This window comes from Protobothrops mucrosquamatus, unplaced genomic scaffold (genome assembly GCF_001527695.2).
Source record: "Protobothrops mucrosquamatus isolate PMUCROS unplaced genomic scaffold, P.Mucros_1.0 scaffold2059, whole genome shotgun sequence".
In the NCBI taxonomy this organism is placed as follows: Eukaryota; Metazoa; Chordata; class Lepidosauria; order Squamata; family Viperidae; genus Protobothrops; species Protobothrops mucrosquamatus.
This window is the reverse complement of record NW_015388164.1, coordinates 37,362-49,657: the sequence shown is the minus strand read 5'-3', so window position 1 is coordinate 49,657 and position 12,296 is coordinate 37,362. Positions and strand designations below refer to the sequence as shown.

The 12,296-nt window shown below is 40.0% G+C and overlaps 1 protein-coding gene across 1 annotated transcript in view; it reads right to left on the bottom strand.

The window, feature by feature from the left end:
* Positions 1-3,387, bottom strand: part of GALNT17 (polypeptide N-acetylgalactosaminyltransferase 17) — a gene marked incomplete at both ends in the record, with an annotated part of 169,641 nt that extends 166,254 nt beyond the window's left edge. The window contains one exon of the mRNA XM_015823963.1: positions 3,188-3,387. Coding sequence (XP_015679449.1) covers positions 3,188-3,387 — 200 coding nt within the window. The remainder of the gene's footprint in view (positions 1-3,187) is intronic.
* Positions 3,388-12,296: the final 8,909 nt, after the last annotated feature.

Below are 12,296 nucleotides of genomic sequence, written 5' to 3'. Positions count from 1 at the left end.
AAAGCAGATCTGCACCTGCTATAAGCAGGGCCTACGATGAAATGATTATTTTTTCAAGTTAGTCAAGTATGCCCTTTCCTAGGAAATTTCACTGTATTCCTTCCCTCCTACAGTCCATGACTCACTTTCCCCATAGTCTATTCGTATACCATGATTCCTAATCACACACAATTCTCAATGGATTGCTTTGGAGTCTCTAACAGGCATTGTTTCTCATGTCTATTTTACAAATTGCATTATCTTTTGCAAACCTTCAGATTCCCTCAATCTTTACACACCATTGACACCATTTCGGCAGCATTATTGATTGTACTCATAGTATGAACACTTGAAATGGAAAGAATGAGATCCGCTGTTAACATCAGCACTGATCCAAACAATGAGATGTGTTTGTGCATTAATCTCACCTTTGGGGAGATGATCTACACATTGTAAAAAAAAAGATCAGAATGACAACCACTCAAGACTCAGCTTGAATAGGAAGAGAGGCTGCCAGTGTCATTTTAAAACATTTATGAGGTTAGACAAAAGTTATTCCTTTCCATGTCTGAGGAAAAGAAATTGTGATTCAAGGCCTACATTGTTGTGTTAAGATGAAATATACAGATGCTTGGAGCAAAGTACCTCTCTTGATCAATCAGCTACACTAAACTCACTTGGTAAAGCTGTTTGACATCCTTGGATATGTTGTTGAGGCTGGGGCTCTCCAAGGACCTCTCAACCTGCTTTTCTGAGACCCAGTAGACTCTTTCTTAAGGATCCTTTGCCCCATTTCACTTTGAGAAAATCTGCATTTCCATAAACCACACCAAGAAACTACTGATGCTCCATCTGCAACTAATGACCTCTGGGGCATTCATGCCTTTGTGCCCATTGCTATAGATACTAACATGGGTTTTCCAAAAATGCACTAGATTGGGAAGCCACAAAGCAAATGTGAATCTCTTCACTTACTTTACTAATACTTTCCAATACTTTTATCCAGTTCCTATGCCAGCTGTCAGCCCCACCCCCTCCCCAGAGCAGGAGACAGAGGCCTCTTTGAGTAATGTTTTCAGTAAGTAGGAATTTCTTTGATTAATGATACTAGTTCTTTGACATAACAAGCAAGTTCTCCATGGGAAATGTGGAGTCTGATAAGAACTGGGTTCAAACTTTCTAAAGTCAAGGACTGTACATAGATTTGAACTCTACTAACTTGCAAACTTATTATGCCTCATTATAATGTAAACGCCACACCTACTGAATACGAGGATGAACATTAATAAGATCACACTAAAAGTATTACGGGTGTTATGAAATATTACATGATGCATATAGTGTTACTGAGTGTGCATGCTCTATCACAGATGAGTCAGATGATACTAAACAGTAAAAGAGCTCATTCTAAACCCAGCATGTCTGAACTGTATATAAAGTGATTCTCTGTCTTTCTAAGTTGCTTCCAACTTCTTCTAGTCTACAATTCAAGTCCAAGCAAGGCACACCTGGCTAAAGGACAGTGGTGAGATTCAGCCGGTTTGCACCAGTTTGGTAGAACTGGTAGCTAAATTTTGTTGAGTTCAGAGAACTGGCTGAACTCATGCTGCTTCTGGAAGTCCATTCCAGGCCTCGGAGGCCTGGAGGAGATCTCCCAGGCCAAGAATGGCCCATTGAAAGTGCGAGGGTGTCACTTCTGGAAGTCCATTTTAGGCCTGGAGGACGCCTCCAGGCCTAAAACAGTCCACACGAAGTGCATGGATGTCACTTCGGGAAGTCCATTCTAGGCCTCGGAGGCCCAGGCCTGCATCCACGCAGAGAACCAGATGTTCAGGTATTTGAATCCCACCACTGCTAAAGAATCTTGCAGACTTTTATGGCTAATACCCCCCCAAACCAGGAAAGACATGTGGAGTTACTTCTGAGCAGTTTCCTTCATTGTTCCATACCTTTAGACAGAATCTTGCCAAACCAAAGCAACTATTAGCATAACTATAGATGTACTCTGGGAATTGCTTGGGAGGAGCCCAACATTTAGGTTAAAAAACCCTCTTTCTCCAGACCAAACTGTCCATGATTTGCTGCCTCTTTGCTCTCTGGAATGCAGCCCCTCCTGCCTGGGAATCCAGACTTCATTCACCATACCAGGAGATTCTAGGCAAGTAACAAGAAGATAAATATACCATAGCAAAAACAAAGAAAAACAGTGAAACACAGACTGCAAGAAGGCACCAAGGTCAGCTAAGGACCATCGGTGCACTCAATCCAGCAGGCTTTAATTTCTTTTTGAATTCTAAGTAGGGACATACATATTTCTAGGAGGATAGTCTTCCAAGTTGGAACTAGTGGCTGAAGCTCAGAAGGTCTGTTGCATAGTGCATACATTATGATCTCACAAGGACGGAAGACCTCGTCAGATCTTCTCTGGATGCCTACACCAGATGGACAGATTGTCCCCAGGGGGTTCCTGAGCCCAACATTTTGGAATTTTAAACTAGGGGTTGACTGATATTAATGTGTCCCCAAACCAGAGAAGGAGGAGGAGGAGGAGGAGGAGGAGAAGAAGAAGAAGAAGAAGAAGAAGAAGAAGAAGAAGAAGAAGAAGAAGAAGAAGAAGAAGAACAACAACAACAACAACAACAACAACAACAACAACAACAACACAACAACAACAACAACAACAACAACAACAACAACAACAACAACATTTACTTCATATTCTTTTACCTGCTCATAATCAATATTACAATTATCATCACCATCACTATATTAGCATGGTCACACTTGGTGCACTGATCTTTGTGCAATAACTAGAGGATTCAGTATGGGTCCAAGTCTATTATTGGGAAAACATTCAATATAAGCAGAAACCTAAGACCAAATCAAAATGGCATTTCAAACTAATGATTTTGCATGTAGCCATTGTTGCTAGAAAAAAATGAGATTAAAAAAAATGGAATCTTTTCACATTCCACATATCAAACAATGGGAAGGGCAATCAGCTATTCTCTTGTATCTCTCTTCCAAGTATCTGCTGGTCTTCAAGGCTTTGCAGATCACATGAAGTAGCTCTATCACTGAAACTAATTTGCTTTTAAGAGACCTGGATCAGGAGGCAGACCACTCTGTCCTTAAACACTGGCCCACCTTATCCCAATATCAAATAGTAGAATTGCTCCTCCTCTCTGGTGGAAAATCTCAGACTTACTTAGTTGGACGATAATCTGGTATGGTGCGGTCCAATGATATTTTCTCACTGAGATAGGAATTGTAGCCATATTTTTCGTGGGGTCCCTTGGCTTTTTCTTCCTCCTCTGGAGAAAGAGTGGCAGGCAAGCCACCTTTGCCACGACCACCATAGCCTTCAATAAGCCCCAAGGATTTTGACAGACCTAGTAGAAAATCAAAGCAAAGAAGAGACAAACAAGAGAGTCAGTCTTGAAAGGAGATATTGGAAGCTAGAATATCCATCTTCCCTTGGAACAGATTAACAGCTGTAGAAAATCACCATCAGTGTATTGCTAGTCTATACAAAAAGGAAGAAAAGGGATACTAGTTTATCCATCTTTTAAATGAACAAATAGAATATCAAACATAGAATAATAGAGTTGGAAGGGACCTTGGAGGTCTTCTAATTTATCCCTCTGCTCAAACATGAAACCCTATGCCAGTGATGGCGAACCTTTTGGAGACCGAGTGCCCAAAAACTGGGCCTGCCCCCCTTCCGCCCCCACCCCACCTGCCCGCAGGGACACTCACTGCCTCCAGGGCCCGCCGCAGATTGCCAAACAGTGCCATGGCGGCCACGCCCTCTGCCCGCGCCCCACAACATCAACTGTGCATGATGGGGCATGAGGGCAGAGTCTTGTCTACACTGCCTGGCTGCCATGTCCTTGGCTGCACTGCTCCGCATGGGCCATGCTCGGGGGCGATTCTCCTCCAGGGAGGCTGCTAGGGAGGGGGTCCTGGGGGGAGGCAAGGCTGGGGCAATGGCAGGTGTGCCCACAGAGAGGGCTCCGAGTGCCGCCTCTGGCACCCGTGCCATAGGTTCACCACCACTGCCCTATGCCTTTCCAGATAAATGCCTGTCCAATCTCTTCCTGAAAACCTCCAGTGATGGAGCACCCACAACTTCTGGAGATAAGCTGTTCTGCTGATTAATTGTTCTGTCAGGAAATTTCTCCTTAGTTCTAAATTGATCTCTCTTTAATGATCTTTCACCTGTTATTTCATTTTCTGCCTTCAGATGCTGACCAGTTATGTACGGCCTTTATTTCTTAGCTCTAGTCCTCCTGATCTTACCAAGGGTTGTTTATTGCCACTGAAAAGGTCCTCTACAAACAACCTCAGGAAAAGAAAAGTCTCTCTTAGCTTTGCTTCTAAGATAAGTTTACTTGGAAATTATGAGAACTGAACAAGGGACCTTTTCTATGCATTATTAAACTATATTCCTGCACAGTGATATTCAGAGGACATTGAAAGTCTAAGGCTAACATAACATCTCAAGATGGCACAGTGGAAAGGATTTATTATATGAATCATTAATAAACCTATTTCCTCCACTCGAGCTTGTGTCTGAGTCACAGGTAAGCTGAATTTTATTTAGCCTCTGAATCATAGTCAGTTAAATTTCCCATTACACCTTTCCATTTGAATCATAGTAAGACAAATTCCATCTAGGCCGACTCACAAATAAGTCAAATTCCCACCTAAACTCTCCATCATTAGCAGGCCAAATTCCCCATTCCCATCTAGCTTCTCAATCATGAGCCTGCCAGTTCCTGCTCCCCTGCCAACGGCGGGCCAATTGACTTTTTATTCTTAAAAAAAAAAAAGTAGGCAGCTGCCAAGTAAATATCCATTTTCTCAATCTGAACGGTGAATAAGCTAAACTGAATGCCCATTTAAAGGCCAATTTCGGCCTCCATTAAAGCACACACAGAAACACGCACATTCAGACACAATGCTAGTCTCAGACCTTCTGGAAATAAAATGAATTTTCCTTTCACCTCTTAAAAGCAAAGCTGCAAGAGTGAATGCTCCCATCCAGAAGAGGGGGAAAAAAGAAATCCTTAACCCAAGCATGTCAGGAAAAGAGAGACAAAGTAATATTTTATGGCATGCTTCACTGTGCATTATAGAGAGCTGTAGCACCTGACATTTTTACATTTATTTTTAGGAGAGATTCACACCTCTCTCATTGTCAGGAGCTACTGAGCTCTCTGATGGATGGTTTTTATTCCTAGCCGTGATATTTATTTCCCCACCTTTATGGTTCAAGAGATTCAGGCCCTCTAGGCAGGTCTTTTGTGTGATGCTTTATTTGAATAGATGGTGACCAAGAAACAAAAGAGTGTGACAAGCAAAACAGCTTAATTTGATGAGCCCTGGGTTCCATGTTGCCAAACCCAGTTTACAAAGCTTCTCTTTTCCATTTAAATATGGATTGAAAACCATTCTACCATCATCCAGGGAGACAGGCGAGATTTGCCAATGATGCTCATACAGAAAAAAAAGGGAGATTCTAAATAAAAGACAAGTTGGAGAGATAAAATGTTAATAGATGGAGAGAATTAATCTTTAATAATTTAGTGTGTGGATATCACAGGTTCTACTGAAAGAAGTCAAAAATACAGTGTCCTGGAGGAACCAAATGAAGAAAAGATTTATCCAAGAAATGAGCTGAGCATGGTCTATTGTAAAAAAAAAAAATCTACCTACTTAAACATCCACAGTTCCTTAGGAGACATTATCTCTTTTTCTTCTAAAGGCAATAGCACTTAGACATATATATCAATCCATAGTGCTTCACAGCACTCTCTGAGCATTTTACAATATCAGCATATCACCCCCAATAATCTGGGCCCTCATTTTACCAACCTCAAAAGGATGGGAGGCTGATTCAACCTTGAGCCAGTCAAAAATTGAACTCCTGGCAGTGGGCAGAGTTAGCCTGCAATACTGCATTCTAACCACTGTGCCCCTACAGCTCTCTGATTCTAGCCCAGAGGTAGGCAACCTTGGCTCTTTTATGACACGTGGACTTCAACTCCCAGAATTCCTGAGCCAGCCATGCTGAGGGGAAAGGGAGAGGTTTCCATGCTGAGCCATGCTGGCTCAGGAATTCTGAGAGTTGAAGTCCACGAGTCATAAAAGAGCCAAGGTTGCCTACCCCTGTTCTAGCCCAAAGGGTGCTTACATTTGGGAAGATCATAACTGAGAAGGGAAAAGATAACTCCCCGTTTTGTGTCCATTAAGAATTTGAAAATAATCCCTTCAATCTCCTGAGTTTAAGAAAGTAACTGCAACTTAGCTGCAGGCACAACAGTTAAGACCATGTGTAGTTTGTCTATATGAGAACCCAGGAGATTTTATTTGGACTCAGTCCCAGAGATCCAGTATCATTTTTTTTTCACCACAATAATCCATCAAATGTTTGTAGAAGTTCTCAAAAAGGACCATTTCTAGTCCTCTAGCCTTTTTATGTTTTTAGCAACTGATCTTAGGAGGTGTCTTCCCACTAATACAGCAGGGGGCATATATCTGACATACTAACAAAACTGATAGGCTATTATCTCTGAATGTTAATACTGTTGGCCATCACTATATCTCGGGCAGTAAATTCCATAGTTCAACATTATTAAGTCCTCCTCTTCATATCTTTTATTTCTCACCTAACATCTTCTTTGGATGACCCCAATTCTTCTATTATGAAAAGCAGTGTTATCAAAATGTACATTAGCACAACTAGCATCTTGCTGCTTAGGTTCCCTAGCAACTAATATTCAAAGGTATATTACATTGAATATTAGAGGAAATATTACTGCCATCCTAGCTAGTAATCATTTATACTCCACCTACTGCATGACATTCTAAGTTTTGCAATGCAATATTCTGCAGAAAGGTTGTACAAACATGGGCACATAAAGTGGGAAAGTGCACAAACAATAGCATACTCATAAAACAATAATAAGAATGATGTTATAACTGAAAATATTGTTTGCAAAAAAATATACAGGAAAAGAGTGCTCAAAGTCTTTTTTAAAAGTATTTTGGGGAAAGATTTCTGTAGATGTATTCAAATGTTCATGCACATTCCATTCCCAAGATATATTAATGAAGAAAGAACAGAGAAGGGGAAGGAGGGAAGGGGAAGAGGGAGGAAGGGAGGGAGGGAGGGAGAAAAGAAGGAAGGAAGGAAGGAAGGAAGGAAGGAAGGAAGGAAGGAAGGAAGGAAGGAAGGAAGGAAGGAAGGAAGGAAGGAAGGAAGGAAGGAAAAAAGATAATTGCATAGAATGTAGATGACTTGACTCCAGAAGCTGTGGGTGCTCCAACACTGGACGTTTTTAAGAAGAGACTGGACAACCATTTATCTGAAATTGTATAGGGTTTCCTGCTTGAGCAGGGGGTTGGACTAGAAGACCTCCAAGGTCCCTTCCAACTCTATTATTCTGTTACAAACAAAACAAGGAATGGTTAAGTTTAATAATTAAAAAAAAACTTCTGGAAGTGAGTAAAAAAAGTTAAAAAGACGGTTCCAGCAGAGTGGATGAAATTAAAAATGGGAATCATAATGATATTTTGACGATTAGAATGGAAATGAATGCCATAAATGTTAATGTTTTAAAAAAATATGAAATGGAAGTCACAGATGCAGTGAGAATGGAGGGAACACCATGTAGATATTGAAACTGGGGAAATATTAAAATATAAATGTAGTTTCATATGGAGACTGTACGACTTGCTTATAATATCGGTACGAAAAAGAGCATCTTTGTTAGACAAACGAAGAACGCCACTATTTTCTCCCTACACAACGGGGAAGATTAAAAAGTTGAATATGAAAATTTGAAAAAAAAAGGTTTAGGTTGCTTAGTAGTGCACCTAGGAAGGCATTTGACACAACTGTGATTGAAACAGTATCACTTTTTGGGAAATAAAGCTTTATGCTAGGCAGGATGTTGGTGGACCATGTTTTTTCCTCTTTAGTTGGTTACTGGGAAATGTATGAATCCGAGAAACAATTTATTGTTCATCTTTGATATAAAGGAAGATACAATAAAGTGAATAGGTAAGAATCATGGGGTGTTTTACATGAAGATTGATGTATCTGATGAAAATAGTACGATGTAAGAAATCCTGTAGGAAAATAAGGAAATTCTTAGTCAATGGTTACACTGTGGGCAGGGAATAACAGAATAACAGAGTTGGAAGGGACCTTGGAGATCTTCTAGTCCAACTCCCTGCTCAAGCAGGAGATCTTATACCATTCCAAACAAGTGGCGGTCCAGTCTCTTCTTAAAAACCTCCAGTGACGGGGCAAGCTAAGGAAGTGTAATATTCCCTTAGAAAGCCAGTTGGTGTAGTGGTTAAAGGTATTAGAATAGAAACTAGAAGACTATAAGTTCCAATCCTACTTTAACAGAGAAGACTTAGTTAAATGACTTTGGACCAGTCACTCTCAGGACAGATGCAATGGCAAAACACTTCCAAAAACATTGCCAAGAAAATTATACAGTTGCCAGGAGTCAAGGCTGACCTGAAGTACTGCCCACCAAACCTTTAGATATTTAATGCATTTATAGTAAATACATAAGTATTGCTACATGTGTGATAAAACAAGAAGAGGTCAGGTTAAAATATATATAGTTACTCAATGGATATGGACTGAACCCAAAGAGATGGATTAAGTATGCTTAAGTAGTTTGGTCTTATAGACTGTAGCAGTAAAAGGCGCCCTCCACAGAGATGAAGGCTGCATTCACTAACTATGAGATTTCCAACCTCCCCATATAGAGATCAGCCCCTCCATACAAGTGAAGTGACTAATGCATATCTGGGCATTTCATGGCCCATGGGCCACATCCACCCCTTTGGCTGTCCCTGTCCAGCCACAGTATTGGCAGTATTGGCATTGGGAACAGGATGTTGGTAGTGGGATGGTATTGGCAGGGTGGTGGGGCATCAACAGCATCAATGGAGGATGGTGGCAAGCAGTGGCAGCCCTCCACAACAGTCCTAGTTTCTCATGTGATCTCTTGGGAAAATTAATTGCCCACCTCTGGATAATGTGTCCTTGTAAGAAAACATTCACAGCAAGCCGAATTGACCCTGAGTAGCGACAAGGAGAAGAATCAGTAAGTCAAATTGTTTATATTTTACTGACCATATCTCAAAACAGTATAGCTAGCATGCTGACCTAGTAGGCAAAGATAAATAGCAAGAATGGATGGATTTATATAAAACCGTCCAATGTCATGCTGTAATGCATACTGTGTCTACCTTCTCTTTGTCTTGGCTTTGCAATGTACTGGGCCAAAGATATATAATAGCACTTATAGCAATAGCACCTAGACTTATATATGCTACATAGTGCTTTTCAGCACTCTCTAAGCAGTTTATAGAGTCAGCATATTGCCCCCAACGGGTCCTCATTTTAGCGACCTCAAAAGGATGGAAGGCTGAGTCAACCTTGAGTTGGTCAGGTTCGAACTGCTGGCAGTCGGCAGAATTAGCCTGCAATACCTCATTCTAACCACTGCTCCACTAGGGCTCCTATAAGCTGTGGTTCTGCTTTTGCTCAGGGCTGCCCAACAAGCTGCTACTGCTTTGCTGGAAACTCAGAGTACACTATAATTGTTTGCATGCTTAATACATTCATGTTGTGTCTTCAAAGTGATTTGGTTGCTTTAGGGTTTGACCACAACAAAAAAAATAATAAATGAGAGTCAAACTGCAAAATTAGTTTATGAAGGAAGAATTAATGTGTCCAGAGGAACTTGAAAATTAAGAAAACTATAGTTGATTAGATTCTGAGTAGAATCTGCCAAAGAGTTGAAAAAAATGACAGAACAAAAAGACAATGCATGAAGCAATGAATGGACTGAAGTAAACAAGGATGTTTTACAAGGATAAAAAGGTATGAAGAATAGTGATGGACAGCATTTATAAGCTGGGGTCATTATATTTATTTCCTTTTTCCTTATTTCATGCCTTTAATGGCTTATTGTTTCTTACATTTTAATGCATTTGGTATAACATTCTTTGCCCCAAAAGAGAATAGCATGATGAGAATGTATGTATGTAAAATTGTTTGCTTGTAGAGGACTTTTGGAAATTTGACCAAGGTCAAAATTCAGTCCTAAGATCACTGGTTGCCTACTCCATCCTATGAATTATTGTGTGTGAGTTGGGAGGCCATATAAATTTAATAAATAAATTAAATAAATCAGTATTTGGGCCCATTCATCCCCTGCCCTCCCTTATCTCTGTAACATTTCTCCATAGCCTACTTGATAATTGTTCAAAATGAAGCCATCTACTAACTCTTGGAATCTGTGCTCTAAATTCAATAAATTACGGTAAATGAATAATCACGCTTTAGCGGAAACAGCTGCAGTGCATCCCATATGATGCAGTGTTGTGCATCGCATACGATTCAAAGGTAGCATNATATATATATATATATATATATATATATATATATATATATATATATATATATATATATATATATATATATATATATATATATATATATATATATATATATATATATATATATATATATATATAAAATTTCTTTAAAATATATATACAAAGATGAAGGCTGCATTCACTAACTATGAGATTTTCCCCTCCCCATATAGAGATCAGCCCCTCCATATCAGTGAAGTGACTAATGCATATCTGGGCATTTCATGGCCCATGGGCCACATCCACCCCTTTGGCTGTCCCTGTCCAGCCACAGTATTGGCAGTATTGGCATTGGGGACAGGATGTTGGTAGTGGGATGGTATTGGCAGGGTGGTGGGGCATCAACAGCATCAATGGAGGATGGTGGCAAGCAGTGGCAGCCCTCCACAACAGTCCTAGTTTCTCATGTGATCTCTTGGGAAAATTAATTGCCCACCTCTGGATAATGTGTCCTTGTAAGAAAACATTCACAGCAAGCCAAATTGACCCTGAGTAGCGACAAGGAGAAGAATCAGTAAGTCAAATTGTTTATATTTTACTGACCATATCTCAAAACAGTATAGCTAGCATGCTGACCTAGTAGGCAAAGATAAATAGCAAGAAGGTCACCCACATGGATTTATATAAAACTGTCCAATGTCATGCTGTAATGCATACAGTGTCTACCTTCTCTTTGTCTTGGCTTTGCAATGTAGTGGGCCAAAGGTATATAATAGCACTTATAGCAATAGCACTTAGACTTATATATGCCTCATAGTGCTTTACAGCACTCTCTAAGCAGTTTATAGAGTCAGCATATTGCCCCCAACGGGTCCGCATTTTAGCGACCTCAAAAGGATGGAAGGCTGAGTCAACCTTGAGTTGGTCAGGTTCGAACTGCTGGCAGTCGGCAGAATTAGCCTGCAATACCTCATTCTAACCACTGCTCCACTAGGGCTCCTATAAGCTGTGGTTCTGCTTTTGCTCAGGGCTGCCCAACAAGTTGCTACTGCTTTGCTGGAAACTCACAGTACACTATAATTGTTTGCATGCTTAATACATTCATGTTGTGTCTTCAAAGTGATTTGGTTGCTTTAGGGTTTGACCACAACAAAAGAAATAATAAATGAGAGTCAAACTGCAAAATTAGTTTATGAAGGAAGAGTTAATGTGTCCAGAGGAACTTGAAAATTAAGAAAACTATAGTTGATTAGATTCTGAGTAGAATCTGCCAAAGAGTTGAAAAAAATGACAGAACAAAAAGACAATGCATGAAGCAATGAATGGACTGAAGTAAACAAGGATGTTTTACAAGGATAAAAAGGTATGAAGAATAGTGATGGACAGCATTTATAAGCTGGGGTCATTATATTTATTTCCTTTTTTCTTATTTCATGCCTTTAATGTATTTGGCTTATTGTTTCTTACATTTTAATGCATTTGGCATAACATTCTTTGCCCCAAAAGAGAATAGCATGATGAGAATGTATGTATGTAAAATTGTTTGCTTGTAGAGGACTTTTGGAAATTTGACCAAGGTCAAAATTCAGTCCTAAGATTACTGGTTGCCTACTCCATCCTATGAATTATTGTGTGTGAGTTGGGAGGCCATATAAATTTAATAAATAAATTAAATAAATCAGTATTTGGGCCCATTCATCCACTGCCCTCCCTTATCTCTGTAACATTTCTCCATAGCCTACTTGATAATTGTTCAAAATGAAGCCATCTACTAACTCTTGGAATCTGTGCTCTAAATTCAATAAATTACGGTAAATGAATAATCACGCTTTAGCGGAAACAGCTGCAGTGCATCCCATATGATGCAGTGTTGTGCATCGCATACGATTCAAAGGTAGCAT